Below are 20181 nucleotides of genomic sequence, written 5' to 3'. Positions count from 1 at the left end.
TTTTTTAAAATTTATTTCTGATATCAAGAAATTAAAATGATATAAAATTATAAATAAATAAATAAAAACAAAAAAAATTAAAAATTTTTAAAATTACTTTTTAAACAAAAAAACAAAAACTATGTCATTAATTTTTTTTTCTTTTAAATAGCAACTTTGAAAACATAAATATAAAACTTGTTTGTTTTTGTTTTTATGTTTTCAACAACAACAATAATAAAATAACCAAGATTTTGACTTGCACGGAAAAAGCCCTCCATATTTTTATTTTTATAAGTATTTTTGATAAAAATTAAAAAAATTGACTTTCCATTTGTTATTTTGTACAAAAACATCTTTCCTTCGGAAGATATATTGATTTTTTGTATTTTTTCAAGAGGTATTTCTGAAGTAAATAGTGGTTAATAGAGTAATTTGTAATTATAATTTCTGAATTAAATAAGTAGTCTGGAAAATAAATATTTTTTAATATTTTTATAAATTTAAAACAAAAATGAAGAATAAAAGCAGTAAATGATATAAAAAATCACCCCTTACTTTATATAACAATTTATTCTATTTGAAACGATTTTTTATTTTATGACTTGAATCATGGCCTTTGATTAGAACCCAATAGCATAAACCCCAACTCAAACCTTATTACAATTAAATTTTAGAATTGGTTTTGAGGAGAAAAAAAGAAAAAGATTTAAGAGCACCAAAACTCCTGTCCATCCTCGGGTGATGTTAAAATTGCCAGTCAAAGTGAAAGTCCAAAAGAGGGACACGTGGAGTTATACGAGCTCAAACAATTCCTCGACCGTTTGTCTCTCTGCTAGCCTACGGCAACACAAACACTTGTCTTGTCTGTGTTTTGCTCCAAAAAACTCAGAGATTATGGAGTTCAAGAAGTCCCTCTATTGCCCTAATTCTCCCTTTGTACGTGCTTTTCTCTCCCTCTCTCTTCTCTTCCCTCTACCCTGCAACTCTCCTTTCCTCTCCTTATCATTTCCTTCGATTGCTACTCTGTTCAATTACTCTTTTTTTACTCGTGAAATCTCTGTTTGGTTTGCTAGAAAGTGAATTTCTTTAAGCCCATGTACTTTTCTATTCTTGATATATTCTCCTTCTCGGCATTCTCTCTATTGTAACTTCCCTTTTTTTTTTTCAGGTATGGGAGGGAAACACATTCTCGGAGTGTTTTGATAATTTATATCCTTACTTTTTTTAATACATATTGAGGTTTTGTTTGTAATGTAACGGCTTCTTCTATTCTATATATAAATTGCTTTTCTTTAACATGCCTACAGTTCCAGGATTCGGTGCGAACGTGGTGACCATTGTTATAATTTTGGTGCTTGCAATTACTCGAAGCACTGCCAGTCGAGTTCCCAGGGTAGATTCTTTAACGTTTGATTTATTTGGTTGTTGAAAATGTAAAAGAAAGGAAAAACCAAGTAAATAAATGAGGGTTTGATGGCCCAGTTGGTATGTTAAACTAAAATATTACTGGAAATATGAGTGTTCCTTTTGAAAATTCACTGGAGTAACTTTTTTTTTAGCCAGCCAAGGAACCTTCTTGGATGATGGATCTTTGTTAAACATATCTTCTTGATAATTAAAAAAATCTACTTTCATTTGTTTCCTTAAACTTCTTACATTGTTTCTGTACTGTAAAACCCACATGTTGAACATGAAGTTGGCAAACCTCTTGATGCTTCACACTTCACTTTCTGTTATGACTTTCCATCTTCTTCTATTTTTTCCCTTTTTCTCACTGAATTTGAGTAGGGTCTCTCGATTCTCCCTCAAAGTAGTTGTTAAAACTTTAATGGATTAATATTTTTATAGTAATTGTGCAGATAAGTTGTACAGAAAAGACTGTTTTTCGTTTTCTTCCTTTCCTGGGAGCACTTGTCTCATTTATGGACTTGATTTTGCTTGTGAATAAAGAACTTCATGGAAACTTTATTGCATATCATGAGTGGCTTTTCAGAAGTTCTCAATTGATAGTCTGGGTAAGCTTTTCTAATCTCAAGCTGTTTGTTTTGCTGCCATGAACTCTGTTGCATTAACTCAAGATTTCTTTCGTAAATTCATGCAGACAGTTATCATAATATCATCTATGTGTGCCTGCTTACATGATGTTTTTTGCAACCGGTTCCTATGTTTCTGGTGGATCATGAAATCACTATTAGGAATCCTTCATCTGCATAGAGCATTTGGTTCAATGGAGGTAATACTATTTCCATTTTTATTCCCTTTCTCCATGTTGCCGAATCCTAGATTCCTGATTGATTTATTGTGTTGCTTTTTGTTACGTTGGTTAATTGTTTTGTTCAGATATTGTAGAAATCAGATATCTCTGTTTTTTTTTTCTCTGCAAAACAGAAATCATAAATTTGTAAAGCTCCTCAAAAGTATGTATGGTGTTTAGACTTTTAGGCATGCACTATTTCTTTCTTTCCTGGCAAGTGGAAGGGCGAGCTTGAAACTTCTTTGGCTGCAGGTCGTGAAATGCCTTAAAGACAGTTGTGTTGTTTTGTTAGATGTCATGTTTGGCATATCCATCAACATTATCAGGATAAAACGGGCATCTCCCAAGAGCAGGTATCACTATTCAATTGTTTGCTTGTAGCATCCTTAAATAATGGGAGCCTCATCTTGTCTCCTATTTCCCCTTGAGTGTTATTCTGTACATATGTGAATGCTTGACCTTGTCATTTTTCTAATATTTATTTCTATTGGCCATACTGTAACTTGTAGTTCAATGGAAGATCCACTTCTTTCTGTGGACACAGACATCGAGGAGGGTTTTCATGGAGACTCTGTAAGTAATTTGTTGTCTTTTTAAATTTCCTATGTAAGATCTGTGTTTTCTTTTTTCTTCTTTCAGAACTTAAAATTGTTAAATGGGTTATATATATCCACACATGTTTTCTTATGCTGCTTAGAAACTTCATCTATTTTAAATTTTTGAAATTGTGTTTCCTGCTAGTCCTTCCCCTAACTTTTTTCTGTAGCTACTTATTTTTTCAATTTGTGCAGTTGTTAAAATATGGCCAGAGTTTGTTTTAATTAGTTCTCTGTCTTGTATAATACAAAACCTGAACCCAAATTGTATACAATATTTTTGCAAGCCTGATCAACATATGAACCTACCCTCCTTGATTGCTTTATTGGATATCTTGGCTATGATAAGCTCATAGTTTGTTAGATCAGGATGGTACATTATATATTGGATTACTCTGTTTGTCTTTGGTCTTTAAGAATCAAATCTCTTTTGGAAAAGGATGATATCACTGTTTCCTTTCTCATGAGTAATTCAGTGTCAATTACATGATTGAGTCGAGGCTTGTGTATATAATAAGATGCTTCTCTATGGTGCTGATTGTTAGTTTTTTTTCTCCATTGAAAGTAAAAAGTAGTGATTATTTGTACCTCATGGTTTGTCAAGGGAAATGCTAAGAGCTATTGGGATCACATGACATTCAGAACTATCACTTCTGTGATGAATCATGGAGTCATAAAGCAGCTTGGATTTGATGATTTACTTTCGCTACCTAATGACATGGAGCCTTCTACCTGTCATGATAAATTGTCAAGCTGCTGGAGAGTTCAGCTGAGCAGTCCTAACCCTTTCTTCTTTAAAGCAATCTTTTGTGCATATGGATGGCCGTATCTTTGTCTTGGTCTGCTTAAGGTAATTTAATTCCTTCAACATGAAGTCCTGTTATGTTACAATGCTTATATGCTAATGATGCTGATTCTGGTTTTAGCATAATTGTCCATTCATTCCTTAGATAAATATGGAGAACGTGTTTTTCATTTGAATTGTGAATTACTGATATAACTCTTTGTTTTAAGGTCCCCCTCTGTTAGTTCTCTTTTTCATCACACTGATTTTGTCTCAATCATTTGATTCACCTACTGAAGGTTCTCAACTAAACCCCCCTTGCCACTAATGATGAAAACATATTCTTGAAAATATGTAGAATACAACACCCATATTTGTGTCTTGAAACATAATAAAAATATGTTTTTTTCCCATTAAAACTCTCAGAACCCAAAAGAAAAGGATAAAAAGAAAATATAAACCAAGAGTTTGGATGGTGGACTACACAGTACTTTTGAGAGCATTTTGAACTTAGTTTGGCTAATAAATGTTTTACTTTTGTCAAAAATCTGCAAGCACAAGCTCTTTGATGATGAAATTATGCTTCACTAGAGGAAAATACATCTAAAGAAAAATGATGAATAATTTTCTATTAAATAACTTTCAAGCATTTGAGAGTATCAGAGTATAATGTATATGTTTATGATGAAAATTTTAACTTTTCACAGGTGTTCAATGACTTTATTGGTTTTGCGGGACCACTGCTTCTTAATAAGCTCATTCGGTTTCTTCAGCAAGGTTTCCAGTGTTTGATCATATTTTTTTAACTTGTAGTTATTCCAACTTTGAAACAATGTCTATAGGTTTATGCTCTCACAAAGTTTTTCTCTGGAACTCTGTCAGTCACTTTATCTCTCTCTCATTTAACTTTTAATTTTGCAGCAATTACTTATAATGCACATGCATTTTCCTTTTTATTTTATTAAATTTTATGCTCAGTCATCCTTTTGGCTTTCCATGGATGGAAAAATGCAGTGACAATTATTTACTGCTTCTCAGATTCTATGCGATGGGACGGCTATCTTCTTGCATTATCTTTGGGCCTCACCTCTATCTTAAAGTAAATCTTTCTCTTGGTATTAATTGTTATATCATTAATTTGTCCTTTTCTTTTTGCACCTTTTATTCCTCTTCCCCACTGTGATTGAATTCCAAATGTAATATCATTGTTTCTCTTTTGCTTCCTGTTTTTTTAAAGTTCTGATTAAAATAGGACTAGCATGCAGCCTAGAAGCAGTTTTCCAGATAAAAAAAACCCTTTAGAATTATATATTTTTCAATCATATCTTTTTGTTAATTTCTCAGGAAAGGATTGATATAAGTAGAACACATTTCTTATTTTGGTAGTTGTCAACCGATAGCTATCACGGGAACTGAAAGGCTTTTCCAAACCAGGATCTTGTTTTTTTTTTTTTTCCTCATCCTGCAGCAGATAGCTTTTTGGATCAGCTTCATATCTGCATGGTCATTTGGACCAAACATTAAACCTTGACAAAGTGACAAAGGCATAAAGTTTCTTTTTAATGTTGTCTCTAATGCTGTTTCTTGTCCCAATTTTCAGATCCTTTTTTGATACACAATACTCGTTTCATCTTGGAAAATTGAAGCTAAAGCTACGATCTAGTATCATGACAGTAATTTATCAGAAGGTAAATAATAATTATTCTCCTGTTTGGGTGTCTCTTTATGAATGTATGCAATTCAGTGAATATTAGTACTCTTGTTTGATTGGACTGAGATCAATGTATTGATCTTTAATGTGAAATTAATACCTATTGAAATTAGTTTTTCACAAACTTTGTTATCTGTGAAAAAAGTTACTCAAACTTTTCAGAAATAAGCTATTTGCTATAACTGTGATTGCCAGCCTTCTTGCTTCCTTTGTGACAAGTTCTTTGTCCCTTTGAAACTCTATCACAGTCACAAGTTATTTTTTCAAGCAATCACAAATTCACCATCTCATTTATTGTAATTTCAGTAAAATTTTCCAAATTTATTTTGAACTCATTATCAAAAACAATTTTCAAATTGTGTACGAAAACTGATTAATTCATGAATAACAGTAATTCTTCTTCTTCTTCTTTTTTATCTTGCTGTTCAATTTCTAACCTCCTGGGTAGCAATTGCTAAACACTTTTTTTTGCTTGTGGATTATCATTTTCTGTATTTCATCATGCTCTTTCCATTCATACCTTTTATTATAATACAATTTCTTGCAAAAGTAAGATAATACTATCAGCACACCTGGAAAAAGGGTTTTTCTGGTTGGCAGAGAAGTCTTTTATACCATTTGGCTAACATATGGTATTAGATTGCCCAATTTCTCACTTACGACACCATAGATTTTAACTGTAGTATTTTTTCATTCTCAAGAAACAAACAAAAAAAATCTAGTCTTTGAAATGGCAGAAAATCCTTCCTAGATGGCTCAAGGCTTGCTCTGGATGGATAGCCTGTTATTTTATTATTTGTTTTGTCCTTTGACTTGTGTCTTCAATTTTCTAAGCACGCTATGGCTTCCACTGCTTATAATCAGTATTACATTCACTGTTACTTTTACTTTAGGTCCTATGTGTTACCCAATCAGAGCGATCGAAATTTTCTGAGGGGGAAATACAGACATTTATGTCAATAGATGCTGATCGAACTGTCAACTTGTGTAACAGTTTCCATGATATGTGGAGGTAAGAACATAATCTTGAACTTGTAAGAGAAATGTTATTATGCAGCTTGATTTACCTCCTATCAAAGTCTGTTCCCATTCTTTTTTTAACACAAAGTGGTTGAGCGAGAATATATAACAGCCAGGTACCCTGTCAAATGTTATTTATTCTTATTACCCAAAGTCACTATGTTCAAATGATATAGTATCAATCAAAGAATTTTTCAGTAATATTTTTTGTAGGAATGCCAGTTTGTTTTCTGTTTTAGTTTCTTTGAGACTGACTTGCTTTTCTGGTAGCATCATCTTTGTTCAATATTGTGATCGTATCAAGCTCCTATGATTGTTTCAGCTTGCCTTTGCAAATTGGAGTGGCACTGTATCTTTTGTATACACAAGTCAAGTTTGCCTTTCTTTCTGGACTGGCCATAACCATCCTTTTGATACCAGGTTCTATCCAACAAAATCTTGATCTCAGAACTTTCTTTGAATTATGCATGGGTTGCCATGCTGATATTCCATGGGTTGCAGCTTTAAGGGAATATATTTACTGAATTTTCTTTTATGCAGTGAATAAATGGATTTCTGAATTGATTGCAAGTGCTACTGAGAAAATGATGAAGCAAAAAGATGAGAGGTATGAATTTATATTCCTATATGAACACTGCAAAATGAATTTGAGATTCTCAGAAGTCTGATTATTATAACCTAGACCATTGGTATGCTTGCCTAGAAATGCTCAATGTCTTCAAGCTCCTGCATGAGTGTTGTGACTAAGTAGACATACGAAGCTAAGCAATGCGGTCCTCTTGTGGTGACTGGCGAGTCCCAACTTGAGCAAGTTTTTTCTTGGATTCCAAATGTCTATTTTTACAAGGAGAAAAGATCTATCTTTCTTCCTATGTGGTCCTTGTTTAGTTTTCTTGTTTCGAGTCCTATCAAACAGGATCAATATAATTCACATGTGATTACCTTCGATTAACAATGTATACAATATAACATGACAGGATTAGAAGGATTTCTCCAATTAACAATGTATACAATATAACATGACAGGATTAGAAGGACAGGAGAAATCTTGACTCATATTCGAACTTTAAAGATGTATGGCTGGGAGCATCTTTTCTCTAGCTGGCTGATGGAGACTAGATCCTCAGAAGTCAAGCACTTAGCTGTATGATAGTATACTTTTATTCTTCTGCTGTCTTTGAATAATGCATTGTAAGACACTAGTTCTTTTCATCAACTGTTCAAATATTTTTTATTTATTATGTTTGGCCCTTTCTTGTCAGACACGAAAATATTTGGATGCCTGGTGTGTATTCTTTTGGGCCACAACACCAACTCTTTTCTCTGTATTCACTTTTGGACTTTTTACTTTGATGGGGCATCAACTTGATGCTGCAACGGTATTATGATCTTATTTATATGATGCATTGATGATAAAGTTCTCTAGTTTTTTTTCTATTTTAATAATTATTTCGCTTGTTCCCCAGCAACCATGAGGTAACTACTTGGAAAGTTGATTAATCCTAGAATCTTTCTTACAGGTCTTCACTTGTCTGGCTCTGTTTAATAATTTGATCTCTCCTCTTAATTCATTCCCATGGGTCATTAATGGATTAATTGATGTGAGTTATGCTTATCTTGTGCTTTTGGAAGTCTAGATTATTGTTCTCAGTAGTTTTGATATGGGTTGCTGCATTTTCTGTTCTCTGTAAGCCAGGCCTTTATATCAACTAGACGGTTGAGCAGGTTCCTCTGCTGTTCAGAATACAAACATGTACTCAAATGCAAAGCTGAGTGTGAAGATATGGCTGTCATAGTGGATGATGCTTCTTGTACTTGGTCAAGCAGTGAAGAAAAGCAACCAAACCTGGTGTTGAATCATGTGAATCTGTGCCTTTCAAAGGGTTCATTGGTTGCGATAATTGGAGAGGTGAAATCTTTTCTTGATGTTTTCTAACAGTCAATTTCTCCCACATTTCCGTATATGTACTGACTTGATGATGAACTATCAATTGCTTGTGAAACATTGTGAGTTGGATGGAGGTAGGAATAGGATACTCACCTTCTGTGAGAGTTTTTCTTCTCTGTTTTTCTTGATAAAGTAATGAAGAAATTTTAACTTGCCTGATTGTACATGAGATAATAAACTCAGATTTTCTTGTCCATCTTAATCCATTTTTTTTTCCCTTTTAACAGCTTGGGTAATAGGAACTATAGGCTTTTAAGATGTGGTGTAGAGACTTGGGTGATCCTTTATGTGCAGATTAGTACATGATTTGTGAAGAGATCTTAAAAGACACACCCATGCACAATTTATACAAATGGAAAGCACATCATAAATAGGTTATTAGTTCGTCTTCTTTGCCACCTTGCTTCATTACATTAATGGTTTGGCCAAGCAAGCTTACCTCCCATAACACTAAGACCATGTTGCTATTAATTTTCAGAATGAGATATAAAATCTTGAAACACACAAAATACCATGGCAATATGAAGTTATGAACATGATTCTAATAATAGTGAACCAGTACATAGATTTATAGTTTTATTTGATAAGAGGTTGCTTCAATCAGACCTCTTTCCCCATGAAGGATCTTATTTCCGTATCTCCTGCTTTCGTTATTCTCTTGGCTGACTTCATCTATTCAGGTTGGTTCAGGTAAATCATCCTTGTTAAGTGCAATGCTAGGAGAAATGACGCTCATCCATGGATCAGTTCATTCAAGTGGATCTGTAGCATATGTACCACAGGTTTATGGAAATTTCTTTTTAGGATTCTCATGCATTACACCTTTTCATTCAAACATTTTTGTACTGATATCTGCTGGAATTGTAGGTTCCGTGGATTATGTCTGGAACAATACGTGACAATATTTTGTTTGGGAAAAATTATGATTCAAGAAGGTATAAAGATGATGTCCTCAAGATTTTCATCTTTCTTGTTTAGAGAATTTGTATTTCATTTCTTCTTTTCAAGTCCATGTCATTGAGTTTTTCTTAATCCTTTCTTTCTACCTTGAGAAGATATTCAGATACAATCCGGGTCTGTGCATTAGATGTTGATATTTCACTAATGGCTGGAGGTGACATGGCTCATATTGGATCTAAAGGAATTAACTTATCTGGTGGACAGAGAGCTCGTCTTGCTTTGGCAAGGTTATATTCAATTCATCTGTTCATTTTAGCTAGCTTCTCGATGATTTTTCTTGAACCTTTTCTATTTCTTCCAATTGACATGCAACAGGGCCATTTATCAAGGGTTGGACACATATATGCTTGATGATGTGCTCAGTGCAGTCGATGCACAAGTTGCTAGGTGGATCTTACACAATGCTATTCTTGGTCCTTTTATGGACCAAAAGACTCGTATTCTTTGCACCCACAATGTACAGGTAGATGTCTTCTTTGGATATCCACATGTCTATTTAAGACCCAAGTTGAGCCAAACTCTGAGCAGAATTTACTGGTTGATTGAAAGTAAGGATTTGAGCCAGCAGTGCTAGTCATGGAAGAACAGTTCGATTTTTATACTAAAAGAATTTTGTGACATATTTGAAAATGAGTGTAAAGTATGCTTTCAACTGTCTCAGGCAATTTCTTCTGCTGATATGGTTGTTGTAATGGATAAAGGACAAGTGACATGGGTTGGAAGTTCAGTTGACTTGGCAGTTTCATCATATCCAGCATTTTCTCCCCAAAACGAATTTGATGCACTCTCTGATGTTCAAGGGAAAGAACTGAGCATGGCTGATTCTATTCAAGTCAGTCATAGTCACCTTCCTGAGAGGGAGTCTAATCATGTTTCAGAGGAAGTACAAGAGATCGTTGAGGCTGAGTCACGGAAAGAGGGCAGAGTTGAACTTGCTGTATACAAGTAATTACTTTTTTCAATTAACTTTTCATGGCACAAATGAGTGTCAACAATTTCAAAGTAGAGGTGGTCAGAGTTTTTGATGTAATTTTTCTCAGAATCTCTGATTAGCAAAAGTACTTCAATTTAGTTTTATTGTTAATTTTTACAATTGTTGTCCCACTGCAGGAATTATGCAGCATTTTCTGGTTGGTTCATCACAGTTGTAATATTTCTCTCAGCTATTCTAATGCAAGCTTCTCGTAATGGAAATGATCTGTGGCTGTCATTTTGGGTTGACACGGCAGGGAGCAGTCAGATAGAGTACTCAATTTCCTTTTACCTGGTAATTACTTTCATTTTTAATGGTAATACTGCCGCGTTTACTTAGTCCTCACTTCAACCTGCATTTATGAAACAGCATGGAGTAAATTTTATGATTGCTTTGCAGTAAAATTCCACTGTTGACATTGCAGGTTGTACTCTGTATATTTTGCATTATAAATTCTGCTCTAACATTGGTAAGAGCATTCTCCTTTGCGTTTGGTGGGTTACGTGCTGCAGTTCAGGTGCATAATACATTGCTTAATAAGCTTATTGATGCACCCGTACAATTCTTTGATCAAACACCAGGTGGAAGAATACTTAACAGGTGAGTAGGAATACTCTTAGTGATTAATTTCACTAATGTTTATCCAGTCAACTCATTTTACTATACTTTGTAGGTTTTCTTCAGATCTCTACACAATAGATGATTCTCTTCCCTTCATCCTCAACATTCTCCTTGCCAATTTTGTTGGCCTGTTGGGAATAGCAGTAATTTTGTCATATGTGCAGGTAATATAAAAATTTCTTGCCTCTGGTTTAATGATGCAGAAATTTCAATTCCTTTACTTCCCCCACCTTGAATCTATTTTCTTAAGGGGTTCTATATATGTGTGCAGGTCTTCTTCTTGCTTCTGCTATTGCCATTTTGGTTTATCTACAGCAAGCTACAGGTAGATCAATACATACATGACTTCAAAATTGTCGCAGTTTCAAATTTCAATTTTAGTGTCAGTTTCAATCCAAAAAGCAAAGCATATAAGTGAAAAGTCATGCTTTGAAACTTCTATTTTAAGCACCATCGAAAAAGTCACATTCTTGGATTTGGCCTTTGTGAAAATCAGTTGGAATTTCTAAAGTTTTCACCCACAAGTAAAGACATTAAATTTGCAAAATCTGGGTGCTCGTTCCTTCAGAAACTCAATTTCTATATTATAGTAATGTTACTGCCTTGCCAGCCACCCCCCACCAACATCTGTGAGCATTCCTGACATCCACTAGTTAATTACCAATATACAAGGATATATCCTTGGGGAAGTGAAATAAGTGAATATAAGATGTTATACAACTGTGGATGATGCTTCATAGGTATATGAAGACTCCAGCTGGACTGCAGGTCAATCATTTGTTCATAAAAATGAATTCAAGATGTTACAGATCTATTGTTAATGTGAACACTTCAGAAGCTTTAAGGAACTGTAGTTTGACTGGAAGTCAGTTGGTTAGTCTTCAAAAGGAAAATGACAAGTCCAAGGTGAACGTGACATATATTGATTAAAAAGTTCCATGATAATCCAGAACAGAGCCCCACTTGAGTTTGAAAAAGTAGAGTGGTGAGCTTTTCCAAGTATATTGCAATTAGGTCAACTGTGTCTTAATCTTTCAGGGAAAATGGTGCGAGAGTAGTCAACTCAGATTCCAAATTCTTCAATATGCCATCTTCTTTGATACATCCTTAGTCCTAACTGATGCTCATGTATAAGATCAGCAGCTAATGCCTTCTAAATCACTCTCATTTATGTAATCACACTTATGTAACTGAAGGAATGAGATTTGTTAAGAAAAAAAAAAAGATTTAAATTTTATACCATGTTTTCGAAAGTCATTACATCTTGTTTAGATAAGTTGCTGTAATTTGTATCTCTCTTATATTTAGAGAGCTTTGAACCTGTCTACTTAAAAAGCTGCCTTTTCAGTTCTTTTACAGATCAACATCAAGGGAACTGCGAAGGCTGGACAGTGTTTCACGTTCTCCAATATATGCAACCTTCACAGAGACACTCGATGGAGCATCCACCATTAGGGCATTCAAGTCTGAGGTAGATATTTGGCTGTTACATTTGAGAATAATTTGTTATAATGGCAACCAGCTGAATTTCTATTTCTCTTCAACTGTATCATCTCAGAAAAGGAAGAATAAAAATAGAAATTGGAATTAGCATAGCTAAGATAATTATGGAGAAATTCTTTAAAATAATTTAAGTGTCTCAGTCAGGAATGCTGATCCTAGATGTGTAGTTTCTGCTTATATTGTGTATTTCAAAGTATTTATGATGTATGTTTAACTTCCAGTTCGTGACTGAATTGTTTAGCCATGAGATATGGTTGTGTGCTAGGCCTAAAAGTAGATTAAGGGGATAGCTTTCTTTTTCCTTCTCACTTACGCGATGAGTTTCTATTCTTGTTGTTATGAAGAATAGGTGTTTCTAAAACTTGCAATAAAATGAAAAATAACACAGAGACTGAACAGTGCTGATCGTGAACAGGACTTTTTCATGGAGAAATTTATTGAGCATGTGACTTTGTATCAGCGAACATCTTACTCGGAGATAATAGCAAGTTTGTGGCTTTCCCTGCGTCTCCAGGTATGTATATCTTGGAGAGGAAAAGATTACAAAAGTATGGGATATTGAAACTTTTTATGAGGAATTTTGATTTTCACAGTGAGAAATCTATGTAGTTTGAAGAAATTCAGTGTGTGAATTTTATATTTTGTATGATTTTTTCAATAATAATTACAGTTGGAAGTGAAGGGTGGCATTTGCAATTTGTTTTGGTTATTCTACTAACCAGTGATCTTCTTTTAGTTGTTAGCAGCAGTTATCATCTCATTTGTTGCCATGATGGCTGTTATTGGATCTCATGACTATTTACCAATCAGCTTTGGCACCCCCGGGCTGGTAAGGCATTCAGTCTCATCTATCTTCATTTTTTACTTATCCCATTTTATTTCCCACGTTGTGGTAGTTGCTTGAAGTAACGATCTCATATAGATAAATGCCACTTATTTTGAATCAGATTATAGTTCAAGATGGTATCTTTGGTTGCAGGTAGGTTTGGCTCTCTCATATGCAGCTCCAATCGTGTCTCTATTAGGAAGTTTCTTAACAAGTTTTACTGAAACCGAGAAGGAAATGGTATCTGTTGAGAGAGCTCTTCAGGTATAAGATAAAATTTATTTATTGCATGTCCTTCTCTGTTAATTACTTACTTGATTCTACTCTCTTTAAGTATATGGACATTCCCCAAGAAGAACTCAGGGGATCTCAGTCTCTGAATCTAGACTGGCCATTTCAAGGAACGATTGAGTTTCAGAATGTTACGATGAGATATATGCCGTCTTTGCCACCTGCACTACGTGGAATTAGTTTTACAGTTCCTGGAGGGATGAAGGTTAGTGCTCATATAGTCATATTGAGACTTGTGTTGACCACTGCCCAACATGCATATGATTTTGTGTTTGAGCTAAAGTTTTCCAATGTTAGGTTTTCATGTTATGTAGTTAAATTGAATAGGTTGGAGTTGTTGGGAGAACAGGTGCTGGCAAATCTAGTATTTTGAATGCCCTTTTTCGCCTAACTCCAATATGCAGTGGTTGTATTGTCGTGGATGGCCTTGACATAACTGATGTTCCTGTTAGAGATCTCCGTCCACGCTTTGCTGTTGTTCCTCAGAGTCCATTCCTATTTGAAGGGTCATTAAGGTACAGTTTAACTGATCCTTTGTCCTGGCATAAGGTGTTGGATCATGTGCTTCTTTCATACCTGTTGAAGTCAGCAGCAGTCATTCTTTGACTTGAAATAATTGAATAATATCTTTTGTTTTTTTTTTATGAATGAATAATATCAACTACTGTAAATAATTAGTCTTGCAAATTTCTAGGGATAACCTAGATCCATTCCAGATGAATAATGACTTGAAAATCTGGGATATTCTGGAGAAATGCCATGTCAAAGAGGAAGTAGAATCAGCAGGCGGACTGGATATCCACGTAAAGGAATCTGGATCATCCTTTTCTGTTGGGCAAAGGCAGCTCCTTTGCCTTGCACGCGCTCTTCTTAAATTGTCCAAGGTAAAAGAAGCTTAAAAAAAGCTAAAGAATCTCATTTAGCAATAGGGCTGAGTTCTTATGGTTTTACACACGCATATTTCAAGCAAATGTGGTTATTTTCATGTATAAAAGGTTGTTTGATGGACATTTTCCGAAAAGGTAACCTATTCATCCAGGGAAGTGAATATGTAATTCTTTGAAACAATGATTAAATACATGTGATGCAGGTTTGTACGAGACAATGAGATGAATGATTGATCAAGAAGTCAAAAGGCTCCTTGATCATTTTAGAAGACCTACTATGAATTGCTTCCATAACATTGGATTGATCGTGGGTGATCTAATATTTTTGTTTGGTCAATTATCATGGGATAATATGTATTAGTCATGGGGAAACCTTGGATTTATATTTTGCATGGTTATCTGGGATATCCTCAATGTTTTGTTATCCATCTATAGGCTGAAACAAAATTAGGGTTTTATACAAATTTAGTAAGTGACCATTCTTAGTTACAGTTTCTTACGACCCAAGTTAGATCAACAGACGGTCTCTTTTGAAATTTTAAGAAGACTTTGGCTTCGTTAGGTTTGTAGACAAAACTGAGGGGAAGAGTGCATTTACACGAGTGTGCGCTTGTGCGTTTGGTGATTACTGACATTAAAAAATCTCAGGTACTTTGTTTGGATGAGTGCACAGCCAATGTTGACACTAAAACAGCTTCAATACTACAAAGTACAATATTCAGTGAATGCAGGGCCATGACGGTGATCACGATTGCTCATCGCATTTCCACAGTTTTGAATATGGACAACATCCTTGTTCTTGACCGAGGAAACCTGGTACGCTTATTTTCTGTTTCTTTTTTGAGAAATTCACACGCTGTTTTTTGCTTAACATACATATTAATTATCCTACGTCTTATTTTAATTGGGATCTTGATTGTTTCGCAGCATTGTCAATATTTGTTCTTCAATATATATGAAGAGTTCCTCAACATATATTTCTCTGATTTTGTAGGTTGAGCAAGGTAACCCAAAAGCTCTTCTACAAGACGAATCCTCCATATTTTCAAGTTTTGCTAAAGCTTCAACAATGTAGTTGTCGAACTTGGTGTGGTTCACAATGCAAAAGCCTAATTGATACGAAGTCAGCTAACCATGAATGAAGCTAACCATGAATGGTGGACCTTGTAATCTGGGAATCGAGACTTGTTAGTTATTGATAATTTTCTTTATGGTCTTTTTTTGTTTTTTAAATCCATCGGAATTGTATTCCTTGCCTGAAATATTTCTTCTCTATAAGTTGAGGGAATGCCAATATTTCTCTATTCAATCCAAGTTATTCCGCTATGGAACTGGATTTGATTGATTGGTAAGAATTGCAGCTTAGCTTAATTTGGATTGAAAATCCTTTAATATAGTCATAATTTTATTCATAATTATTTTTTTCTCTCCCCCAATTCGAATATAGCCAGCTCCACTTGCCAACGGTATTTCTATTTTTGTCTGTATGTGTTTAAGATTTAAGGCTATGTTAGAGCCTTTGTTCTTTATTATTTCTTCTTTCATAGAGCCTAAGATTACTGTTTCATAAAGAGACATGTCTCCTTTTTTCCTTGCTTTTTTTTATAATAATTATTTTTTTATTTCAAAGCAGTAATTGAGAGATCGCATTTAGCAAGCAAAGATATTTCAAGAAATGAAAGCATGCTGATCTCCATCGCAAATTAAACAATAAAGAACCCACAAGCGCTACGCTCCAGAACCCAACCATAAAATAAAACCCTAAATGCCATGCTCACATTTAATAAAAGCATTCGATCTCGATCCCGCTGCCATCTTCAATGTTAGGCGGAGTACCGTCTTCGCTACAGTTGGTGTAGAGAGGAGGCCCCCGCCGTTCGTTGCCCATGAAACAGGATGGATCAAAGCCTTGCAACTGAGTTCAAATGACTTAAAAACGTCAACCTTGACAGACATACTTTGAGGGTTGAAGAAAATTCTATAGAACAAGAAGATACTTATTTTTCCATTTTTTACTTTTATTCTGTGTGCGTGTTGACGATGGCATGCGGCGGTCAACTATCCCGTGGGTCAACAAAAATGACCGGTGAAGAAGATCCACGTTTCATCCAATCCGGCGGCTCAAATTCTCTATCAACATCTGGTTTTTCATCAGCAAGCTTCTTGATGCACCACAAATCTTCAGCCCATGAAAATTTCCTCCAGTGTGGGATCACCTCCCTAACAGGGTCCCTCTGGCCCACCTCAGCCACCACGGCCCCACACCCATCATCATCTCTAGCCATATTATGTGCAAATGCACATAGAGCCTTCATGAGCCGCGGTGCGTTTTTACCTTCCATGTGTAGCCCGTACAAGAAATAAACACCGAATTGTCTAAACACGTCAGGAAATGAAGGCAGCCTTAGCCATGGCATCCAAGCATCTAACAACCTAGAGCCTGTGCAACATGCATGCGTTAATTTGGACACTCCCTTGACTTGTAATTTGAACACTTCTTTAGTGTTCCATACGCTTAGTATGGCGAAATTTGAGGGCAGGATTCCTGTTTTCGGATCCCATTGAGGGAGACAATTCTTGGGCACTGCCATGAATGTGCCCAAATTGAGCTTACTAGACAAAATTGTGCCAATATCTTTAGCGAAGAATTCTGCATCGACAAACACTCGAGAGTAAATTGTTTCTGCGAGTTTTGGTGTGAGTCGGATAGTTGCAATGCCGGAGCCTAATGGCTTGTAATGCGCGTGAACCGGCTGCACTAGCATGGTAAGAGTCCTAAATTTTGTGTAACAACATTTTCTTGTGAACAAATTGATGGAAGATTCATTGGTGCAATCTGTAGCCATGTATGAATACTCTGCACCTTGTTGCTTACACCTTTTTTCTATTTCTTGAACCAATTTTATGCCAATGCCAAGCCTCCTGTAACATCGCCGAAGTTGAAAGTAATAAGAAAATGTAAGCATGATATAAATTGTTTGATGGTTTTTGTCCGATGTGAGTACAAAAGGTACCTAGGGTTGGTAACATAAAGGGAAAGTAAGGAGCAGTTTTGAAGATTATAAGGGCCATGATAGAATTTAAAAATGTGAATTTGTGATCATGGATACATATAGTATATCTTATAAGCTTTTGCCGAAGGAACTGTGCATAGTGGCCTGTGCTTGTTGACCAAATTAGTATTATATTCTGTGAAGGAAGTAGATGTGCATGGTGGACCATTTATGTGCCTGGTGAAGTAATTTTATTTTTTTTAGTTTAACGTGGGTGTCCGGGCCAGCTTGCGTGCACCTCGACTAATCCCACGGGCCCTGAAGTTAACGACCATATAAGCCTCCAGTGGCCATCATATAAGCAATCATAGGGCTCGAACCTGAGACCACAGAGGGAGCAAACCTCTTGGTCCCAAGCTCTTACTATTGTGTCACCACCTAGATGATTCTGGGGAAGTAGTTTTAGGTCACCACCTAGATGATTCTGGTGAAGTAATTTAGTGTTACCTTAGGTAAAAGAAGTCTTTGTACTGGATGCATGTGTTAATGCCAAGCTAGCTAGCTTGCCTTGCCTCATTCCAATATACGAGGAACAAATGTTTTCTCTTTACGTCGAATCTAATCGTGTGTTTTGTTGGGGTGGCAATGGTTCTTAGAAACCCACAAGAGTAATATATGGAAGAAAGAAAACATGCAGTTAGATTTTGCAAATTAAGGTTGCAATTTAACTAAGTTAAAATATAGCTACAATACCCTATCAGAATTAATATTAATTTTAAATTTTTTTAATAAAAGTCAACCTGGGTTAAATTTGGAGCACGTATTTAAATATACCAGTCCTAATAACTGCTGTTCAAAGGTGAAGGAGAACCCAAAGAAAGAAAAAGAAAGCAGTTTTCATAATTGTTTGTTTTCAGGTGAAGGCTTGTCCATGCCATGAAACACTTCGTGAACACTGTAAACACCCAAATGGCACTATAGTTTTGTGAGAGTGACGTTAATATATTGCACTTCTTATGCTTCTCTAATCAAGTAGCGGAAGAGAAGTAATTAAATGCAAATGATCAGGAAAACAAAGAAGTACAAACAGTTTTTTAGAGAAAGAGAGAGACCTGTGAGAAGGAGAAACCCTTAATCCCAGAATATAAGCCAGCTTTACATAACCTGAACTTCCTCTTGTCACGGTTTTTATACAGGCTCTTATTACCCCTGCCATCTCTCCTCCTTCACCGCATTCAGCAACCTGTAAACATAACTTTGTCACTACACAAAGGGAAAAAAAGTAATTTTTCACTACCAGATTTAACCGTTTTCCCGGCGGAAATTTCTGTCGGTATTTACACTAACATTCCATCTGTGATTATTTTACCGACGGAATCATGGACGAAAACCGTCCGTCAAAAAAACACTCGTCGGTAATTTCTGGTCTTATGATAATTCTGTCATTAATAAATTTACCGATGGATTTACAAACAGACCATATATGCTAAAAAAAATTACCCGCTTCAATCTATCGGTAATTTTCTCTGTAATATTTAGCATATCGCCGACAAGATAACCATAGATAATTTTGTCAGTGAGTTACAGTGGTATTTACAGTAATTCTTTTCTAACTCTCTAGAATATACCAACGAAATAATTTCATTGGTGATTTAACAGCCGCTGCCCGCTAGAGCATTTTCTATAAATCTTTTCCAACTCTCTAGATCGAGCCACAATGTAAACTTCCTCCTCCTATCTTCACAAAAATACTATCAAATCTCTTATTCAAACCAAGTTCTTTTTACCTAGAGATTATGTGAACATGCAACATGAATGAATTTTGATGCATTTCTCTTTTTACTAGCTTAAGTGTAATATAGAAAGAAAAAACAAGGTGGAACTGATTAAAATGGATGAACAGCTGCTTACAAGCATAACATGAGATGGAAAATGGCGAATCCGACAAATCGGATCGCCCATAAGATCAGTAACAAGTGAAGGCTTTCCCCTTTGGCCAATCTCACACCTCTTTTCCATTTCCTCTACAGCCACCTTGTCTCTACCTTCATCATACTCTCTCACCACCACAAAATTCTCCGTCTCGCCGACCAGCAATGGTGGGAAATTGTCTGCAGCTATTTTTAGTGACATGGTCGGAAAAAGAAAATTTGTGTTAGCTAGCAATGTATAGAGATTAGAGAGTGGTGAATATAGACCTCAAAAGCTGTCACACAGTGTGGTGAAGATCTCTAGCTCACCATATTTTATATAGTACTGAAGGTTCAGTCGTGGACCTCTTAAACAGTATTAGTGGGGAATTGTTTTTCTAGCTAATTAACCATCCATCCATACATACATACATATATACATACATACATATTTTGTAATGTAGTCGTTATAGTTATATATGTGTATTTTAATAAAAATATTCATTTATATAGAAAAAAACTAAAAAATCCTAATAATAAAAATAATAAAAATAAACTAGAAAAAAATACATAAGTGTGTGTGAATGTAGTTATAGGCGGCAAACAAAATCATTATTTGGTGACTAAATTTGAGACGTGTTTACCAAGAAAAAAATTAAATTGGACCGACAAAAGCATAGTAGTTTTCCCTAAGCATGTTTAATTAGTTATATACATCTTCACCGATTTTTTTTTTTTTAAAATGGAATTAATCTTCTTTTGAAGTCAATTGAGAAGCAAAATCTTTGTCCGTAGAGTAGCCTTTCCAAATAAAAACATTATATTAGTTTTCTTTCCACCAATTATTGGTGAAGGTGGCGAGAATCATGTGAGATGGTCATGTGCTTGGAATATTGATAACCATCCCAAAAGGATTATCCAT

General features: G+C 35.2%; 2 protein-coding genes across 7 annotated transcripts; one reads left to right on the top strand and one right to left on the bottom strand.

Moving 5' to 3' along the window:
* Positions 1-795: 795 nt before the first annotated feature.
* LOC7493232 (ABC transporter C family member 13) lies at positions 796-15701 on the top strand. 6 transcript variants are annotated; one of them, XR_008058808.1, is made up of 36 exons: positions 796-918; positions 1151-1192; positions 1289-1375; positions 1842-1997; positions 2084-2215; positions 2489-2589; positions 2746-2809; positions 3437-3682; positions 4324-4393; positions 4655-4715; positions 5217-5304; positions 6221-6339; positions 6670-6767; positions 6888-6954; positions 7374-7491; positions 7610-7726; positions 7868-7948; positions 8044-8256; positions 8976-9077; positions 9163-9230; positions 9351-9482; positions 9571-9718; positions 9917-10200; positions 10366-10522; positions 10653-10828; positions 10902-11013; positions 11121-11174; positions 12198-12320; positions 12768-12866; positions 13089-13181; positions 13332-13442; positions 13513-13674; positions 13797-13984; positions 14164-14353; positions 14560-14663; positions 15005-15142. XR_008058808.1 is itself a non-coding variant. In XM_052451544.1 (36 exons), exons 1-36 carry the CDS (start codon positions 877-879, stop codon positions 15429-15431), a joined length of 4350 nt encoding a protein of 1449 aa, XP_052307504.1. In that variant the 5' UTR covers positions 796-876; the 3' UTR covers positions 15432-15701. The 6 variants fall into 6 exon arrangements, 2 of the variants coding, with proteins under 2 accessions (XP_052307504.1, XP_052307505.1); XM_052451544.1 differs by lacking the exon at positions 14560-14663 and adding an exon at positions 15351-15701 and having other exon boundaries at positions 15005-15172; XR_008058809.1 differs by lacking the exons at positions 14164-14353; positions 14560-14663 and adding an exon at positions 15351-15701 and having other exon boundaries at positions 15005-15172.
* Positions 15702-16022: 321 nt separating this feature from the next.
* Positions 16023-19590, bottom strand: LOC7478303 (probable N-acetyltransferase HLS1). Its single transcript, XM_002303817.3, has 3 exons — positions 19261-19590; positions 18462-18592; positions 16023-17278 (listed from the first exon to the last, which is right to left on the bottom strand). The coding sequence occupies exons 1-3, from the start codon at positions 19480-19482 to the stop codon at positions 16411-16413; spliced, it is 1221 nt and encodes a 406-aa protein (XP_002303853.1). The 5' UTR covers positions 19483-19590; the 3' UTR covers positions 16023-16410.
* Positions 19591-20181: the final 591 nt, after the last annotated feature.

Source organism: Populus trichocarpa, chromosome 3, assembly GCF_000002775.5.
Source record: "Populus trichocarpa isolate Nisqually-1 chromosome 3, P.trichocarpa_v4.1, whole genome shotgun sequence".
Taxonomy (NCBI): Eukaryota; Viridiplantae; Streptophyta; class Magnoliopsida; order Malpighiales; family Salicaceae; genus Populus; species Populus trichocarpa.
Note: the sequence above shows the minus strand (reverse complement) of the source record. Positions and strands in the feature narration are given on the sequence as shown.

Coding starts and splice junctions, on each gene's coding strand:
- LOC7493232 (XM_052451544.1), top strand. CDS start 877: ATGGAGTTCAAGAAGTCCCTCTATTGCCCTAATTCTCCCTTT. Junction 7,492..7,609: donor CAGAAGTCAAGCACTTAGCT/GTATGATAGTAT, acceptor CTTTCTTGTCAG/ACACGAAAATATTTGGATGC. Junction 13,182..13,331: donor GCTTTGGCACCCCCGGGCTG/GTAAGGCATTCA, acceptor CTTTGGTTGCAG/GTAGGTTTGGCTCTCTCATA.
- LOC7478303 (XM_002303817.3), bottom strand. CDS start 19,482: ATGTCACTAAAAATAGCTGCAGACAATTTCCCACCATTGCTGGTCGGC. Junction 18,593..19,260: donor TTCCATCTCATGTTATGCTT/GTAAGCAGCTGT, acceptor TTATGTTTACAG/GTTGCTGAATGCGGTGAAGG. Junction 17,279..18,461: donor AGGGTTTCTCCTTCTCACAG/GTCTCTCTCTTT, acceptor GCGATGTTACAG/GAGGCTTGGCATTGGCATAA.